We start from the raw sequence: 19,699 nt of genomic DNA on the forward strand, positions 1-19,699 counted from the left end.
TCTACCCTGCTTCCTGTAAATAAAATCACACAAGTCCATAGAATATTCTTAAACAATGCTTTGGAGCCTCCAGGCTTTCAGGCTGTGAAAATGCTAACAATAGCAACGAGACAGCATTGTGAGCGGTGGAAATGCTAACAATGACACGGCAGCATGCCAGCAACATCAGACACAACAACTACTGCTCTCGCCCACACAATGCAACAATCAGGAACACAGATATGAACTGACACTGAGCGGACTTTCAGTTTGACAATATGGACCATCAAACTACCAGTGTAGTAATAGATGGTAAATAATATGTTGTGGATAGAGCCCCATGGTGCTTTTATTTTGTATAGCCGTTTTTCCAGTTGAACCTATTCATTATGTTATTGCTATGTTATCAAACACATACACTTGTATTTGAATATATATTACTATTTAAAATTATGTTCTATCATGATTCTATGTGATGATGAATATATAAATACAGGAAAATGATATCTCGTCTCAAGCCTGTTTCAGTTCCATTGATATGTGATGTAATTTCTACATTGGCCAACAGATGTCAGCAAACCCAAAGTATTAACAAAGGAGCGCTGTGGGGCACTAACTGTAACTTTATAGTCTGCTTGTGTCGGTTTCCAGTCTTCATGTAAATATTGCTGTTTGAGAAATGTTGGGCTGAGTTTAATTTAAATGCTTAACACCTAGTTTCATACAGTCTCGGTTGGTGCCAAAGCTAACTTGTAGCACTCGGGAATTAGCCTACATTGCTCGTTGAGAGAATGGTAAACCTATTGCTTTTTCAGTTGTATCATAGAATAAATTATGAATTGCATTGGAAATATGTATAAGACATAAACTAGGGTGTCACAGTGAATGTTTTATGGCTAAAATAATGTAGACGCAGTGCTTTACAATTATTTATAGGCTAGCTCAAACTTGCTGCAAGCTATCACTTAGCATGGCTAATGGTTTTTGGGGGACAAAACAAAAACGCATTAAACTAGGTGGAACTAAGCTAGCTAGTTAACTGAAAATGTGAGTTTCTCAACATACATTTGTTCTTTTATGTCACATTTATCTTTCAAAGCAGATATTTTAACACATGAGAACAAGCATGGAGTGTAGCATAAGAAAAAACATTAATGCTGAATTCAATTTGAGCTAATTGCTTAGTAGGCCTTTTTGTAGACTACTATACTTTATTATATATATATATATATATATATATATATATATATATATATATATATATATATATATATATATATATATTATTTGTTCTTCTTTATATATTCCCCTTCTTTTATGTTTTACTGCAGGACAAATTTGCATGTAAGTAACTACCCAAGTAACTTTATGTAACGTTTCATCCAACTAGCTTCACTGGTTACACCATTGATTTAATAGCCTAATATAAACATTTATAGAGGCTGAGATTTTGAATGCAGAACATACTTGAGTAGGTATTTTTTCTTTAACACTTTTACATTGGGAACTGAATATTACACCTTAATGAAAATGCATATTACACATATGTTCCTAAATCAAAAATGTCTATATGACCCAAAACTAAATATGTTTGGGACAAAACTTCTTGGGATTATGAGATAATGAAAAGAAGGTATATCTCTACCACATCACGGGATTTGGGGAGCTGAAAGGAGTTTTTAGGTGCAAACGACATCGATAAATATATATAAGGAGGAGTGTAATATTTCTTATTTATTTCTTCCACTCAGCTCTCCGTTGCCTTTTTCTGGGATTGTAACACACTTCCCCCTCCCTCCCCCGTACCCCCCCGTCTCTCCCCAGATGAGCTCGCTCGCCGCTAGTGTGTGAGACGGGCAGCTGGCGGTCTGTGCTCTGCTCGGCTCACTGCTAGCAATGGCGCTGCGGGCTGGCCAGCTCTTTTCTCCGTGTCTACTCGCGGCGGCTTTGTTGCTGCTCGCCAGCGGACCACAGTTCGTCCTTTGCTGTCCGAGTCGCTGTTTGTGCTTCCGAACCACCGTGAGATGTATGCATCTAAACCTGGAAACGGTCCCCGCAGTGTCTCCTCAGACGACCATTCTGTAAGTAGCCCCGTTCTCCTTAAACCTAACGGGAACCAAAACCCTCCAGGGCATACCGGACGGGAATGCAATGAATGCCTGTGTGTGATTTCCTGCACATTTTAGTCCCGTGGTGAAGTTAGAACGGTTGTTTTGCGTTTCTGTTAAAACAAACTTAAAAAAAAAAAAAAAAAGTTGAATCACTGATTTGAGTTGAAATTCAAACAAAGGCTCCCCGTGGTAGTGCAGAGGTTATTACAATGCCTCAGAAAGTTTCCCCAAAGTTAGAACACCTGCCAGTGAGTTCAGCTGCTGGAGGTTAATGGACGGGTTTTTAGGGTCACAGCTGGTGAAGTCAGCCTCCAGCAATGTGGAGGGTCAGAGTTTCTTCTGCATGAGAGAGCAGTATGAGGAGCAAGTGTTAACATCTCCTTCGTGGAGGCATGCATTGATGAATTCTGATGATACTTTCTCAGTTACATCACAAGTGAGAGATAATTCGATTTGATCAGAACCACAGTTCTGTTGGCCGTATTTTGGGGAAAACATCCTTGCCCAATGTCTGGCTTGACAAATGGGCTTGCTTTTAACAATGGACCTTTAGTGATGGAGACACAGTGTGGGGCAGTTTCTAAAGCTGCTTCCTTGTCTGTAGTGGGAGAATCATTGTGCTTGGATGGGTTATTGTTGTACAGGTTAAACTCCATGTTTGACTTTCCCCTCTGAGATAAAAGGAAGGAAATACTTCTCACTTGACAAGCACTTGCGAGTGTGTCCTGGTTGTCAGGAGCACTCTGCTACGCTCACCCAACTAAACAATTTACTTTTTGATGGAGCTGGCCACAGTTTCTGAGAACTGCAGAGGGAGAACAAAAAGCTCCAGATCCCCCCAGTCTTCCAGCTATGTGGCAGCCTTTGTCTTTAATTGGCCACTGCAATCTTGTTGTGCATTTCAGTCCATAATGCATGGACCTATAAATAGCTCCATTCAGCTTGTATGCAGGGGGACAAAGGGGCAACTCAGCCACCCTCTACCACAGCAGCATGAATTAACCTTGTCCTCTTGTCATCTAGGGTCAAATCACAGCCTGAAGGGAGCTCATGGTGCAGCCTTGCCCAGATACCCTTAAAGGGAAGATGAAAGTCCACCCTTCACCGCAGCAATGAAAGGATTGTTTAGGTCTTCTGTAGGATGTGTCTAAATCTGTTCAAGGGCTGATCAGAGCAGGGGAGCATGCTGTGGTTTCCCAGAAGCTTTCATGCTGGCGAGCTTTGAAGCAGCAGCAACTTGTAGCTTTTCCCCTCGCTCGGCTGTCATGTCGGGACATGAGTGAAGTTCCGACTTCCGACCGTGCTTTATCTCTTTCTGCCGTATAAAATGTTCAGCACATCTCTGGTAGCCCGCAGTGGGAAAACTCCTCGACACCAAACTAAGCTCACTTATGAGTTGTGTCCTTGCCTGCAGTTTGTGGTCTGTTTGCTGTGGCTGATCAAATTAAGCCTCATAACATGGTTAGCAAGTGTACACTTTGTACGAAGTGCAGCTTCTTACTATGAGTTTATTTTTCATCTTTTGGTCTTTGGTGAGTTTTGAAGTGTTACTCTAGCAACTGAGGTCATTAGGTTTCAGGCTCTTCCTCTAGAGCTCCGCAGGACTAGTTAATAGTGGGTGAAGATGTTCTAGACACTTGAACTGTAGCTATGTACTGTATAGATAAAGGCACTGTATTCCTCCTTCGGCCTGTCAGGATGGCATTCTAGGAATTTAAAAACTTCCTTTGAAAAAAATGTATCATAAAAGTGTGAGATGATCCACCATCAAAACACACAGCTAGTGTCTGCTGTTCACCTCTGTTGATGGGTAATAAACAGAGTTCAACATTTGTATTTTGTTACTTAAAAATATATGATCTATTTAATACATTGGTGTATTTTTACAGCTGTATTCTTGCTGGCATGATGTCCATCAGTTTTGATTAACAAACGTTACTCGAGGGGCAGTACAGCAGGGCAGAGGTGTTGCTTGCAATCTTTGTTGTGCCTGTTGGATTTCTGAAGTTCACCTCAACAGTAATAAAGGCTTTTCCCTCCTTGGTGCTAAACCGACGGCTACTTTTGAGTAGTTGCAAACAATGAATGTTAGTGTCTTCTTCAGCTTCTCGAAACTCAAAACATGTCTTTCTGCTTCCTCTGGACTGCTGCAGTAGAGGATAAAAAGTCCTGGCTCAGAAGTACTACTGCACGTGGGCGTTGTGCCAAGAGCTTTTCTACATGACGCTTGGACGAAGGAACATGGTGCTTTTTTCCCCCAGATTTTTTGGGTTGTGTCTGGCCTACATTTGTTTTTCAGCTGTTTTCCCTAAGGACTTTCTGTTTGAGGCATGATAGTAAATTGCATTTCCTCTCAGTAATGACACTGCTGCATATCTTCCCAGGGATTTGCTGGAGTTGGAGAAATGATTAATTTTTCATTAGCACTGTTTTGCCGACATTAAATATAAACTTTTGTTTTTACTGGTATTACCTTAACAGTTCAAGAAAAAGGCTCAACAAGGCAAGTCTTGCTTCTTTGCAGGGCTCCAGGCTAACTATTCACCGTCGTCCCAAAGTGAATGTAAACCATCCAGAAATCCAAATGTTGTTTCTCTACTTTAATATTATTGTGTGTAGTTGTTGGTGGAATAATAAAAACACTGTTAAAATTTCCATCTGTCACCGTTAGTAAGTCACACTACTGTTGATTTTAAAATAATCCAGATTATATCTCTGAGTTAGCTGCTATTTCTTATTGTTTTACATGTATAAAGCACTTTATAATCAACAAAAGCTACTTCAGTAATGCACTTCAGTACATACAGTTGTAAATGTATCTGGTTACTTTCATCTCTGACAGAAGTTTAGTTCAATTTAACACTCATGAACATATTTTTTAAGTACTTTTATCTCCAATTTCTCAGATGTAGAACTCCAGTACATTTATTTACTGTAAGTTTGTTGTGTTTATGCTTTAATGCGTTATATCCCTCTGAACGGAATCATAATCAGTGTATTGACTTCTATAACATATAATATATGTTCAGCATATAGAAGCAAAATGCTGTCTCCACAAATCAGAACATAAATGGGTCACATATAAAAAGAAAAAACACCCACACGTTTTCTGAAAATGAACATATCTGAAAACAGATTTTAAAGGAAAGTGCTGGTGCTTTTTTTTTTTTTTTTGCAATACATTTGCGAGCTTCAATACAGATTAGAAAGTACGTGTAAATTGCAATTGAGTGCACAATTGTTTGTTATCTCGTACTTTTCAAGGGGGGTAGCATCCGGAGTGAGTTCAGTGTCCTGATGGTTTAAGGGGTAAAAGCTGTGACTCAAGTCTTACAGACCTTGCTCGGCTTTTCCGACACACCATCTAGATTTCTTCAGTTTCTTTCAGTCCCGCTGTGCCTTTAGCTCTGTTAGCTGCTAGCTCTGTTAGCCAGACACACCAGCAGCTAACAGCTCTCCTCCCAGTGATAGTTACTCTGGTAACAGAATGCACTCACTTCAGTTTGTCATTTGCTAGGTGATAGTTATACATAACAAAAACACCTTTTGTCTTGAGGAAGATCTCTGCATCTTTGTATGAATTACAATATCAAAGCTTGTCAATGTACCAGATCCTTATTATGTCACAATCAGGAGCCCCGTGGTCCACATTGGGACGTCTTAGCTAGTTACTTATGATATGTTTTTGTCTCGCGGCATTATAACAAAGATCAGATGTTTCAAGCTGAACACATAATGTACAATATGTGTCTGCACAGCTGAGGATGTTCATTAGCTGCCTTGTTTTGTAGCTCCTTCGATTCCAGCACAGTGGTTGTATTCCCATGTTGTTGGTTTCTAGTAGAGATGCACTGAGTGGATGTCGGCCTGATTCAATTAGCTGAATTAGGCATCAGTGACAATAGGCTGATCTGGTATCGGACACCGTTATTTTAAGAAATAACAATTCTGCACATTTATATGTACGTATTTTTTTGTTGTGTTTTGTTTACAAAGTTAAGAAAGCAACTTTTAATTTGAGCCTGATCATGTCTTATGATCGCAGTCTCTTCATACAGCGAGGCATACAGCTTATATGTTACAATCATAACACTGATATCAGATCAGTTCTCGTTACCGTCCGATACCCAATGCCAAAAAGTATTGGTATTACATGACGGATCCCTAGTGCATCCCTATGTTTTAGTATACTGCTTAGTATATCGCGATGCCAAGAATCAATCTTTTGTTGCATAAACTATGAGGATTGCAAATACAAGTTAAATCTTTCGGTAACGTCTTCTTCAGTCCTCTAGACTGTGCTGAGTTTTTTCTGGTCATGGTGGTTAACATCAACGGTATTGATAGGAAGTTGGTCAAAACAGACGGAGTGTTGGTCAGTCTGTCTGCTGACACTTTTAGCTGCAATAAAAATGAGATGAACCCAATGAAAATCGTATTAGATAAAACAGCATAATATACTGTCAAAAAAATACATGTTAATGCAATACCCAGTCTATCGCATATTTTTTTTAAATATGCCGGTACGGTAATATCATATCGTGATGTATTGCGATAATATTGTATCATGGGACCTCTGGTGATTCACACCCCGACTAGATCATGAGTATAATCTGGTGTTTGGAGCGCAAGAAGGCTGGTGAGTCAATTCAGTGGAGGTTGATTGTGTCCTAGCGATTTTCTGCCTGGAAATGTCTGTGCTAAGACACATTTCTGTCACAGCTTCTCTTCAGCCCTGCATGGACAACTACCTGGTGTTCACCACCCAGCCATTGTTCTTTGTCTAAATGTCTTAATGTCTTTTACCCCTCATCATGCTCACAGTGGCCTGGTCTGATTGAGCAACAGTGTTGGTGAGTCAGGGAGGGAAAGTGGAGTTCCATTGTGTGGAATTTGCTGCAGTCAGGCTTTGTGAGGCGCTCAGTCCCTGCAGCATTATGGAATGCAAAGCCAGAAATCCCCAAAGCTTCGCTCATTTGCACAGGGAGATTGGCCCCAAGATAGTTGTTGAAAGGAACTCCACTGGCCCCTTCCTGTGCCCATCCAATGCAGGACAGCTGGTGAATTTGGGGGGACACTGGTTCACGTTTCTTCTAAATCAGTTCCTGAAAACTCTTTAAATCTGGATCTTATTTTACTAGTCATATTGAAAATATATGGTGATTGCATTTCAAAGCTTACTGCACTGCAGAAAAGTGTGTTCAGCCACTTTGGTAAAATACTGTTCATCCACAGCCAAGGCCACTTATCACAATTGACTAGTAAAATAAAAATAGCTGTCTTTATTGTGTGCCGTTGACTGATGTTATTTTATTGTCTTAGTAGTGGTATAAACTGTCCGTGAAGCACCTTGTAGGTTGTAGAACGATGATCTGGGGAATTACGACAACAGCCAATTTAAAGATGATATTTGTCTTGTTTTTCCATTCATTATAAAACGATTACTATTATTATTATTCACAACATGATATATATTATATATATATATATATATATTATATTTTATATATATATATATATAGTCTCTTCTTATGAATGGGATTGCATCTGGAATTGGAATCTATCATGCAATGGCGTTGATTGGGCGATGGAGAACCATCGAGAAGATCGCCCTGCTCTTGCACCATGTACAATGTTTAGGACATGTAGTACAGAAAAGTGCTGTATAAAGTTATAACTCCCTCTATTTAAGTCATACAAACTGATGATGATTACAAACATCCCCCACCTGTTGTCTAGATACATTCAAAATGATCTGCTTTAGTCTGTGATATCACCTAAATGAGAATGAAGAGAACCTGCCAGTAAAGTAAGCTAGAGAAAGGACTCGTGTATATAAACAGCTCTATAATTGTGGAGCGAGTTAATGAAACCCCCCACAAAGTACTGTGAGCGTCACTGTGTTAAAATGATGTGATCTTTTGGGCTCGAGTGTCGCGTTGGTCCTGTGGAGAGACGAAGTGGTACCAGCTGTAGCCTGTAGCACATCCGTGAAGTGACGTAAGTGCAAGCGACACATTAGTGTCAAAACACTGAAATCCATCAACTGCTGTGATAATTACAACTAAGAAAAGAAAAAAAAGCCCTGTATGATTATGGCTGGAACTTGATTGTCTCTGACAGATGGAGCCATGGGGGAGATAGGAGAGGCCTTTCTGCTAAAAAAAGAAAGTGTTTTTTTTTTTTTTAATGCTTTAGAATTCCTTACCGTGTTACCATTAATTTGCGTGGCCATTTGTTTACCATTTCCAGCTGAAGGAAAGATATTTCTCAGCAAACGTAGATGGAATTAGGGTCAAAGTTTTGATAGGCGCTTGCACCAGCAAGAAACAAATCCTTGTCATTTTTACACAGGATGTGCTTTGCAGAGAACCATTGCAGCCATGTTTGGAAATACTGGTTCACTGTTCCTCTAACCAAGCAAGGAGCCGGCCATGTTCTTGTTTAAGAATGACTCACGCAGGCCCGAGAGTCCTTGGCAAGCCCGCTTGGGCATGTGTCACAAAGCCAGACGACTCCCCTGAGTAGAGGGGGAGAGAATGAGAGGAGAGGTCCACACATGGAACTCAGATGCTGGGTTGACTTGGGCAGCAGCCAGGTTCACTCGGTGTCCTGGCTCAGACAAGAATTCAGAGAAACCTCTTCTGATATGTTCCTTGCAGCTATAGTCCCCATTTGAACAGTTTGGCATCGTATGCCAACATATGCGTATTGTTTTTGGAACTGCACACAACAGTTCAAGCGTAACATTTGGTAAATGTCATGGTTCCAGGAATTGGCGAGAGATGGGATGATATCAGGGTTATATCGCCGATCGTGATGACATCATTTCAAATAAGTTAATCATGGTGAATTTCAATCATCAGAATAATCGTGAATATCATCAGATGAAAAGCTGTCATGGCTGAGAAGTGAAAAATAGAGCCTGATATAGACACACTATGTTGCTATTTTTTTTTAAATTGATCGATCCTTTATTTATGGAAGGGCTCTTTATGATAACCAAATTTAAATTTGTTTTATTGTTTGTCAGTGAAAACAATCTTCCCAAAAGAAAGGTGTGTCCTATTCGTGATTTAATAAAAAATATTTGTTTCTTAACAAAATGTTCAGTGATTCATATGTTTTAATGCCATTTCAAAAAAATGTGAGCATATTTGGATCATAATCAGGATAATATTGTGAATGGCAATGATTTTGGGCAGGATAGTCTTGACATAAAAGGTCCTAATCGTTACAAATCACTTACAGCATCTATACATCCCATCAACAGTCTGACAGCTGAACTACAAAGTCTCACAACACATGGATCCAGGACAGCTACTGTTTACATATTAAAACATGGGATTTGTTGTTTATCTACAAATCCAAAATGGTGCACACATTGAATGCTGTATGTTTGTTGGTATTGAGGTTGAGGTTGTTGGCTTGGTGGATACTGTTGTTGAAAGTAGGTCTTCCACCTCACCAGGTCACTGTGGTACAGCGGAGCTATGCTTTCGATGGTGCAACTGCTTTCTGCCATAGACTGTATATTTCTGCAGGTTTTCCATCAGCTTTCTCCCCCAGTAATGGTGTGTAGCCAGAAGTACAAATCACCCTTGCACTGACCACATCCTCCAGCAGCAAGACAGCTAATTATCAGTAGGGATGTCCCGATCCAGCTTTTTGCACTTCCGATCCGATACCGATATTGTAGCTTTTAGTATCGGCCGATACCGATACCGGCCGATCCAAGCATGTATTAAAGATTAAAAATGCCGGTTGATGGAAATTATCCAAAATTAGGGGCTGGAAAAATATGGCTGGAAAATGATGAGCATCACATTAATAGCTACAGATACTGTAAAACACTACAACGACATGAGTGCATATATTGTCTTATTTTATCAAGTAAAATATAAGTTATAGGTTTACTCAACAGCCTAATAGTTCATAGAAATTCAGGTAGAAATAGGTTAACTCACGAGTTCCACAGCTTATCAAAAACAATCCTCCCCACAGGGAGTCCCTTGCTTTGCATTCACACTGCTCCAGCCCAAACGGGCTTTAGCCCGTACACACGTCATCACGTCCTAATACTACACACACAATATGGCTTGATGTTGTTTTGAAGGAGTGCATATATTTATCGACAACACTCGACCTGCATCAGCGCATGTGCGCACGAGCGGATCTGTGCGAGCAGGCAGCGCGGAAGCCGGTCCGGTTCCGGTCCGGTCCCGCTCACACCACGAGTCTGAAGAGTGCAACAGCTTATCAAAATACAGTGTCAACTCCGTGTTTCAAAGTAGAAAGCGACATCGTGGTGGTTTAACGAGGCGGAACGGCATCAGAACAAGCGCGTAAAGTACGAAGAAGAACGTAGCGGGAGCGCGCGGCGAGGATTGTTGTGGCTGCGCGTCTTGCGGAGCAAGTCTACTGTGCTGCGCGGAGGCGCTCCTAATGTAAATGTTTATTGATTTATGAATGAATTGATAGGTGGCTTATTTTTGGCATATTGATTTTATGGCCTGTACAATGGTAGAGGAAACACGGGACATGCACACAAGTCCGTCTTGTTGTTGTTTAGTGGATGCTGGACAGGTCGCGAGGTGTGCGCTAGGTGTGCTGGAAAACGCGGACCGGATTTTGGGGGAAAACAGAAAAAAATGGAATGGATTACTACATCGGTGCGCTGGAAAACAAGGACCGGAGTTTTAAAAAAAAAACTGGATTGGGAGTCCGGATCGGGATTTTCCCGTGCAGGCCGATCCGATATCGATATGCATTTTTTGCTAATATCGGCGGCCGATCCGATCCAAATATCGGATCGGGACATCCCTAATTATCAGAATGCAAATGAGAAATCATGTCGAGCAGTGAATAATAAAATAGACTAGACATGGGTGATATCTTGACACAGAAAACTATTGCTCTTAACTTTTTGTCCAAAGCATCATTTAACAATTTTACAGGCTTGACTATGCTGCCAAGGATACGATCCCAGTAATTCATCATGTAAAGTTGCGTGTCAAACCTCTGAGGTGCCTGGCTAAGGGAGCACATGTTGTTTATCAATGTCACTGACAGACATGATAATTTACTTCAGTTACTCACGTATTGTTTTGACATCAGTGTGTTGCTAGGGCTGCCATTACCGATTGATGGTGGCATGGGGCAAACATCCCCTTAAAGTTCAAACAGTGCCACAGGCACATTAAATACAGGGCTCCCACATTCATGCTTTTGGCAGATGAAGCCTTATACTTTTCTCTCCATGTGTTTTTTTGGACACTTAAAGTGTAACTTCACTCCCAGGTATGAGCCGAAGCACTGCATCATTTTTGAAAAGGGAAAAAAAGTTGCCATGGGGCTGAGAGATGAGACGTCCACTTACCTGTAACTAAAGCCAAGATGCATCGTCAGATATGACTTCTGATTTGATGGATTTACCATTTGTGAACTCAAATGAGACAAGAGTAAGGCCGCGATCCCTCCCTGTCTCTGGGAGATGACAAACCGGAGGAGAGGGGCATCAGCTTCAGAGAAGGTCATTGCTGTAGCAACTTGAATTCAGTCAGTGCAAAACCTAGCGCCTCCATCTTTGGAGAGGTCCACTGCTCCCCGTCACTTGGAGACTACAGCTGGGAGGGGCACCCCCAGTCTAAAGCTAGCAGGTTCTGGGTGCACTTGTGGTTAATGTCCGGTTGCATCCAGTTTATGTAAGTGGAGCTAGCCGGTAACGTCAAGTTCAAGGAAATCTCCGACCTCAATAACAAGCATATTCTCTCGGCACACGGAATACATATTCCCTTGGCTACATCCTCTTGGCCAAAAGTTCTCTGGCTGGCTCTGATATGACTTTTTAACCAGGAGGCGGTGAAATAAACAATACTTGTTTGTGATGCCGCCATTCAACCAATGATATCATGACATCCATTAGTCAATCTGAAACATCAACTCTGTTTGATGAGCTGGAGACGGTTGTGAGCTAATCTTATGACCGATTGGATCAAATTCCTCCCAATGTTATGTCCTGTCTGCCTATATGTTTCACTTGAAAATACATCACCATATGGATGGTGGATACACTTGAAATGCCATTTGTTATAGACGCTGTGGGGAGAGGTGAGGAGTGTTTTTTTCCAAAGTCATGTTGAAAGCCAGCCCAGTGAGGGTCAGGAATGGTTGCTTATGGGCTGCGATTAATTTTTTTTTGTACTCATTCAGTAGGGGTGAGTATTGGCAAGAACCTCACGATACGATACGTATCAGGATACTTTGGTCACGATACGATACATATCACGATATTGCGATATAAATGAAAACACAAGTACCTGTATATGTACATCAGATGATATTGATCAGAGGACAAATTGAGTAAAAACAATTTCATTCAAAACAGCCTCTCCATTTTATTAATTCCCATGAAATTCCCTGGAATAAATATTGAAAATAAAATGAAAAAGGACAAAGTACTGCATTCACAACGCGTCTAAACATGAATCTTTTTTTTTTTAATCGATCTTTGAAGTTGAAAAATCGGTATTGTATTGGGCGGCAAAGTATCGCGATATGTTGCCGTATCGATATTTTTACCCACCCCTATCATTGAAGTGTCTGTCAACAGATTTAAGATATTTAAATTTGAGAACAACTATCTGACATTAAAATACAGCAAAAGTGATAAAAGCGAGCAGGAAGGGACTAAACGGAGGTGTAACGGCCTGAGACTCAGCAGATTAGCCAGCTGTGTGAGTAGTAGCCCAGACTCAGGCCGGGGACCGTGAGGCAGCAAGGTTAGGAAGAGAACTTTCTGTCCTCTAACCTTTTCTGTTATCGTGGTTGTGGCTGATCATACAGCACAGCTGTTGTTGTTAATCAATGTTTATGTTGATTTTGTCAGATGACGTCCCAACCATGAAATAATGATTTGGTCGGCTTGGCTGCCTGGAACACTCCTGAACCAGATGTTGGCAGTGATGCAACATCTGGTTAAGTTTGTTGTTGATTGTTGTTTACCAAGTGAAAATAGGACAAAGAAGAAGATATTTAGATGCAAATCGTTTTCACAGGAATGAGGCGTTTTAGAATGTAGATAATGGGGACATTGTCCGAGTAGAGTTGCTGACATGCTAAATGTGGAGCCTACGTCCACCAATAAGTGTGCATGTGTGAGGTACTCTGTCCCTAAACCACCTCAGTGCACTCAATGATCCTGCACTTTCATCTCTGACAGTGTGCCCAAAACACTGGAGGCAGATTGTCAGCATTGTCTCGTCTAAATAGGTCATTCTAATTATCTTCTGAGAAACGTAAGACTTGAGTTTAGTTTATGCCAAAATGCTGGAACGTAGTGATACAATTATGCATTCAGTCTCTTGTCTCTGGGGGTAAATCTAATGTTTTTGTTTTTTTTAAACACTTACCCTTTGTCTCTTGGCTCTGTTCCTATCAGCACGTCATGTTAAATTATGAGTCTATGTGTTGGTAAATGGCAAATGGAAAACAGTATTAATGCTATTACTGTCAAATTCCCATGGCGCCTTCATCACTGAGCCAGGGAAGCTGTTCACTTTCAGGCTTTTTGTTTAGGCAGTAGTCTGTCAGCCCCTCTTCAGGGTAGTTAGCCTTGTAGTTTTATGAGTCCCTCTGGCACACATTCATGGGAGTTCACAAACTCATTTCATAAATCCTGGACAAATAGTTTGCTGAGGTGCCGCTGCTTTTTTCTTGTTCCCTGACGATAAACCATCACAAAGCAGCTTTATAGGCCATCTCGTTCCTCTGATGTCTATAGCCTTTACTTCCTGTTAAATCTTAAGTTTTGCTTTCATGCTTGCAACAGGAGAATTTGTGTTAGCAGGGATCTTATGAATTAGTATCATAAAAAGCCTAATTGCTCAGCGGAGGTGAAGGATGAAGTGTGATATGTTGGTCTCTGGGTTTTAGTGGATGGTTTTGGTTTTTATCAACAGATCCACACACGATACAGTCACTCAGACAAACCCAGAGTACAGCCATTCAGAGTGCCAGTGCTGCCATTCTGTGACCAAAAGGCACTTTTCCTGCTCAATAACTTGTAGGATACATCGGCCCTCTACTTCCAGGACACTGAGCCTCTCCTTAGCACCAATCGACAGCTGATGCTTTAAACACACTGCTGCCATAGATAACACTCTACTTGACCTCATTCAGCCATTTATACAAAGACACAGTCATCTCAACCATGGGAGTGAGACACACATGCACAGCCAAAACATCAGCGACCAACCAGGACGAATGGTTCAGTTATAACTCACATCCACGTCAATCAGTAGTATGTGTCGTCAAGGTCATAGCTCTGAAGGAAGTTTGAGTACATGTATGATGACAGAGTTTCTCTTCACTTGCTGCTGTCAGTGTGTAAGCATGGGACGATTTGATCATTGCATGTCAAGACTATCCTGCACACAATCATTTCCATTCACTCATTATGATCCAAATACACTACTTAAAATACACTCTCACTATGGCACCACTGCTATCACTTTACATTTGGTTAAGAAACAAGAATTTGCACCACAGATAAGATGCACAACCTATGATAAAATCCTTTATCATCACATCCTTTTTTCGTGAAAAAAAAACAAACAAATAATCATAAATAAGATGATCATCCAAGGATCAATTATTTTCATTGTGCAATGCAGGGATACATGGTAAATCAACTTGCTATACAAAACAAAAACGTAGTGTATTTTTGAATGTGTATCAGAAGGAATCCAAACATCAGCAACGAAAACAATCTTTGATCAGATAACATGGCCGACAACATAACATTAAAAAGGAATCAGGGAACTGTGACTGTGTAAACACAGAGTCCACCTCCTCTCATACTACCCTGAGTCCTGCACTCTGTCCTGTTGTCCACCTGTCAAGTGCTGCTTGATCCGGGATCCAGGATGGAGCCAGGTCTCTGTTAAGTCACTCCACATAAATGAAGGATGAATAAATAAAAATAAGTATTTTTGTATCCTGTGTTTTTAAATCAGGCTCTAGTTTCCACTTCTCTACCATGATAGCGACCTAGACAGGTGACTTGTGACGATATGTGTGATTGTCCTGGTCATAGAAATGATCAATGACCAAAGAACAAGCACGAAACTTGATTTGACTTTAAACATTGCTTTCATGTGTTCAGCTGAGATAGTCCTGCTCCCCTCTTCTCCCCCCCTCCCCTCCATCTCCCTGAGCTGGAGGCAGTGAGGCAGGACAGCCCCTGCCTCAGCATGTTGGGGGAGTGCACTCAGCACCCTGGGCCTGCTGCCTGGAGAGTTTTCCTAAGGGTGCCAGCTATTCACCAAGCACTGATCCTGGTTCTTTCCACGGAAGACCCTCAAGCCTCTTTCCACTTAACCTCTTTTTGACAACCGATTTTCTGAGCGCTCCCCCGCCGCATCAAACCTGTTAATGCGCAGCACTCCAGTTTTATTTTGAAGTGTTATCTTGACATTAAGAACTTAAGTTTCTCACATACTGAAGGCAGTTCCAGAAACAACAATATCACCATAGCTAAAGGACATTCCACAGAAAGCATGTCAGTTACAGAGGAGCTCTTTGAGTGAATTCTTGCTCTTGCTTTCAGTCCATATGGAAGGAAGCAAGCATATGAAAAAGCTGGACTCCCTCTGATTGCATCCATATGTGATGGCTTTTACACAGCCAATGACCCATAAACATTTCACCAGCTATGAAATCAGTTCATAGCAAATCATTTGGTCTTTGTTTTCATAGAAATATAAGGAATCAAAAACTCAGGAATGTATAGCTTTGTTGTGCTTTCTTTGCCTGTTGTGCATAAAGAGAAATAGACAAGATGAATGCTAAGCTATTGGATGAAGCAGCATGTAAATGAGATTATCTGTGCTTGGTCGGGCTGTACCAAATCACTTTTACCCTTTGAAGCTTCTATTGTGGTTTTCAAATAAATGTCTGCCATATCATATCTTTTTTCAATAAATGTTGACTTTTGGACTCGACAATGCTCTGGAGTTATTGGAAATGTGTGGATCACACAAGTTGGAAACAATCCTACGCAGCCATTGCCACACTCATATATCAGTATAGTCTGATCTTTATCTGCAACTGTGCAGAATTACCAGCTTTAAACAGGATTAATAGAGATGCAGCGTTCAAATGTTGATTGAGATTTAGGATTAGAATTTGAATGTCAACCTAATGAACGAAGGTTAAAACTATCCACTGTAGCCGTAATGCTTGGACTGGATTTCTTAGCAAGAATGGTTTTGTCAGACTTCATTTAATACACAAAAGGTCAAAGGTAAAGCTATTTAGTTTCAAACTGAAAAAATAAAAAATCTCAAGATTGTCATCACCCTGGCGTCTTTACAGTTTTACATAATCATTGAAGTACATTATGTCTGAGTGACCCGGTCTTATTTCCTTTGTGAGGTCAGTGACTAACAAGAATGCTGGTAGACAGTCCAAGCTCTTACTGGAGGAGTTGGGCTGATGAAGGTCTCCCTGTCTTCAGTACAGTGATAAATCTGCTTTGTGGTTCCACCCAAATCCTCTATTCATGTCTTTGGCTGGAGGTGTTTTCAATAGACTTTTTCCCAGGATGCCATGCTGGGTCACATAATGCATAACTGTCTACCGTGGTAGTCATAGATGTGGGTTAAAGCAGACCTGGTAGACAGTGTGAATGCTTTTAGGAATAGAGTGGGGCTGATGTAGTGTTTCTAAATGACTGGTTCCACTTACAGAACTCATCTTGTAAAAACACATTTAGTAAAACGGCTCATTGAAGATCTGATGACTTAATGCCTACGTTCCACAAACATAACATCACTGTTCAGATGAGACGTTCCGGTTTCACAAAATGCATTCTGTGCCTTGAGCAATGATTTCACATTCACATGCTATTTGCAGTATTGGGTTCTGCTGCATGACACTTTAATGGCATGGTAGGTCAGTCTTTGTAAGACCACGAGTGATTAGTGCCATGTCAAACTGCTTTGTTTTCATTCCACAGCCTTTTAAATTAGGAAGTTAAAGGAGAAAGATAGTGAGACCTGCTGACTGTTGCCACCAGCTTTGTGATTGTTATCGTTGGGGCAAATGTTATATAAATCTGCCCTCATGATTCAAGCTTCACAAAGGCATTCCTGTGAAGTGAGTAATGTGTCCAATTATCCTTCAGGATTATTATGTGAAGGCTCTGCTGTGTGGACACCAGTTCATGCAGATGTGTATTGCCTACTTTCTACACATTAACAAGTCTTCCATGTATAACTTTTGGATTTATGTATGTATATGTATGCATATGTATGCTTTTCTCTACAGGATACTTAATATAATGATTAATAAATATCCTTCCTTCTCTTCTACAGAGACCTGAGATTCAACAAAATCAAGGATTTACAACCAGGTTCCTTCAAACGATTAAAGAACCTCAACACGCTGTAAGTCTGTCCCTCCTCTGGTTACATGATTGTTAACTTGTGTTTTGGCATGACCAGGCAGCAACCTCTGAAAAGTGAAGCCAATGCTGAAATGTCTTTCACTTAAACTGCAGCGAGAATGTGATCTCTATACTGAACTTGCATTCTCTCTGCTGGCCATCAGGGGGCGACTCCTCTGGTTGTTACAAGAAGTCCGATTGCATGGAAGTCTATGAGAAAATGGTCCTACTTCTCTCTTGATGTATTATCTCAGTAAACATTGTAAACATGAGTTTATGTCTCAATCTCTAGTTTCAAGTCTTCTTCAATCCAGCATGATGTTCATTTAGTCCATTATGGTCCATTTAGAGTCAAATAGACCATAAATGTATGCTTTAGGGCGTGACTACCTTGTGATTGACAGGTCGCTACAAGAGCTGCTACCACGCTACCAATTAGCTACTAAGATGACTTTAACACTTAGCTGTAAAGTTGAATTATGAAGCTAACTTTGTTAGCAGCTTCACACCAGAATCCAGATGGATCCAGGTCCAGTAAGGTTGCTGCCTAGGGTGTCACTCTGCCGCTTGTGTTCATCAGATCCACCCGTTGCTCCTCCACAGTCCAAATAGGGTCACTTCCTTCACTGGCTGCAAAATGTCCAAAATGCCGAACTCAAGGCTTCAAAACCGCAGTTCACAAACCAATGGGTGACATCGCGACAACTATGTCCACTTCTTATATCCAGCCTGTGGACATGACACATTTTTAGTCTGATGTCCCTAAATCATATTTAATAGTAATGACATCCTATTGGTATGACAATATCTGAAAAATATTATATTATTGAAAATAAATCAAGCCCATTACCTTAAAACAGCAATCAGCAGAGTGGTGTCACTTCCCTAGGAAGGTTGTACTACACACACACACACACACACACACACACACACACACACACACACACACACACACACACACACACAGACAAGCAAATTCTTGCTCTATTCGGCTGTGGTTTCACACATGTAGGTCAGCTTGTAATTTATGAGGAATTTATTTTTCCACTTCCACCCACAGAGCTACTTATCATATATCCAACCTGCTCAATGGTGCGTTGCTGAGCTAATAAAGCAGAAATGAAAAGCGTTTTTGTGTTTTTCATGGGTAACGTATTAGTTTAGGAACCTTGTGTGCTTCAACTTACATAGGCATATCAGTATTTGGTCTGTTCAGCTGACTGCTGGAATAAATCACACCTCACCTTATTCAAATAATTGCAAACATTTTTGAGATGCTTTCTCATTTATATCTGTTGTGGTTGCTGTAAATAAATGTAGGAATATGCACTAAAAGGAACAGATGGAAGTCTGCAGGAACGCTCAAAGTGAATATGAGCAGATCCAGTAATATATTCATAGTTCATAAATATGGGAGTATGTGCAGGGCATGGGTTTCAAATTAGTTTCAAAGTGAAGAAAAGTCCCTTAAGGCAGGAATGAGTCTTTGAACTTTAGTGACATGTCATATAACTGTTGGGCAGAAATATGTCTGTAATGTCCGTTGAAGGGGAGAGCATTTTGTCTTGTCTCGAGGTACTGACAAAGTGTTTATTTCAAAACAAAAGCCTGTCGTTTGTTTGGTAGAAGAATTGCATACAGTAATGTTTTGTTCCTGTTTAGGTGTACGACACCTGCACAACAAAGTGTAATAAAAGTGTCACAATTTAAAATCTAAATCAAAAATTTATGACATTGAGCTTTTGAGTTAAAACTTCGAAGTCAACAGAACGATCTGTGATTTTCCCAGTATTTATTTCTCTTCACTCCCGACTTACGCACGTCGTAAGAAAAAGAGAAACCCTTCAAAGACGACGCGGCCGAGCTCAATGGGAGCCGGCAGCTGCACTTCCTGAGACAGCGTAGCCGCTGCTGGAGTCAGAGATGATGACAGAAAAACACAACAACTGGAAAATTCTCCTGATTCCGTGAAGTCGCTGGTGTGCCAAAATGTTGCCTTCCCTGTGAGTTATATCAACAACAAACACACCGTTGACAGAAAAGCACAGTTTGTGGGCTACAGAAGATTTAAAGGCTGCAGAAAACAGCAGTCAGCGAACAGTTTGTCGATTTCAGCACCTGTCGCGCTTTTGCCACTTAAAATCAATTTTGTCAACATCAC

The 19,699-nt window shown here is 40.8% G+C and overlaps 1 protein-coding gene across 1 annotated transcript in view; it reads left to right on the plus strand.

The window, feature by feature from the left end:
• Positions 1-1,832: 1,832 nt before the first annotated feature.
• The window catches only part of pxdn (peroxidasin), a 58,172-nt gene continuing 40,305 nt past the window's right edge, over positions 1,833-19,699 (plus strand). Inside the window, exons 1-2 of the mRNA XM_084013974.1 lie at positions 1,833-2,060; positions 17,468-17,539. Of these exons, the coding sequence (XP_083870100.1) occupies positions 1,876-2,060; positions 17,468-17,539 (257 nt within the window). The 5' untranslated portion in view covers positions 1,833-1,875. The remainder of the gene's footprint in view (positions 2,061-17,467; positions 17,540-19,699) is intronic.

Source organism: Eutrigla gurnardus (genome assembly GCF_963514095.1).
Source record: "Eutrigla gurnardus genome assembly, chromosome: 7".
Lineage (NCBI taxonomy): Eukaryota > Metazoa > Chordata > Actinopteri > Perciformes > Triglidae > Eutrigla > Eutrigla gurnardus.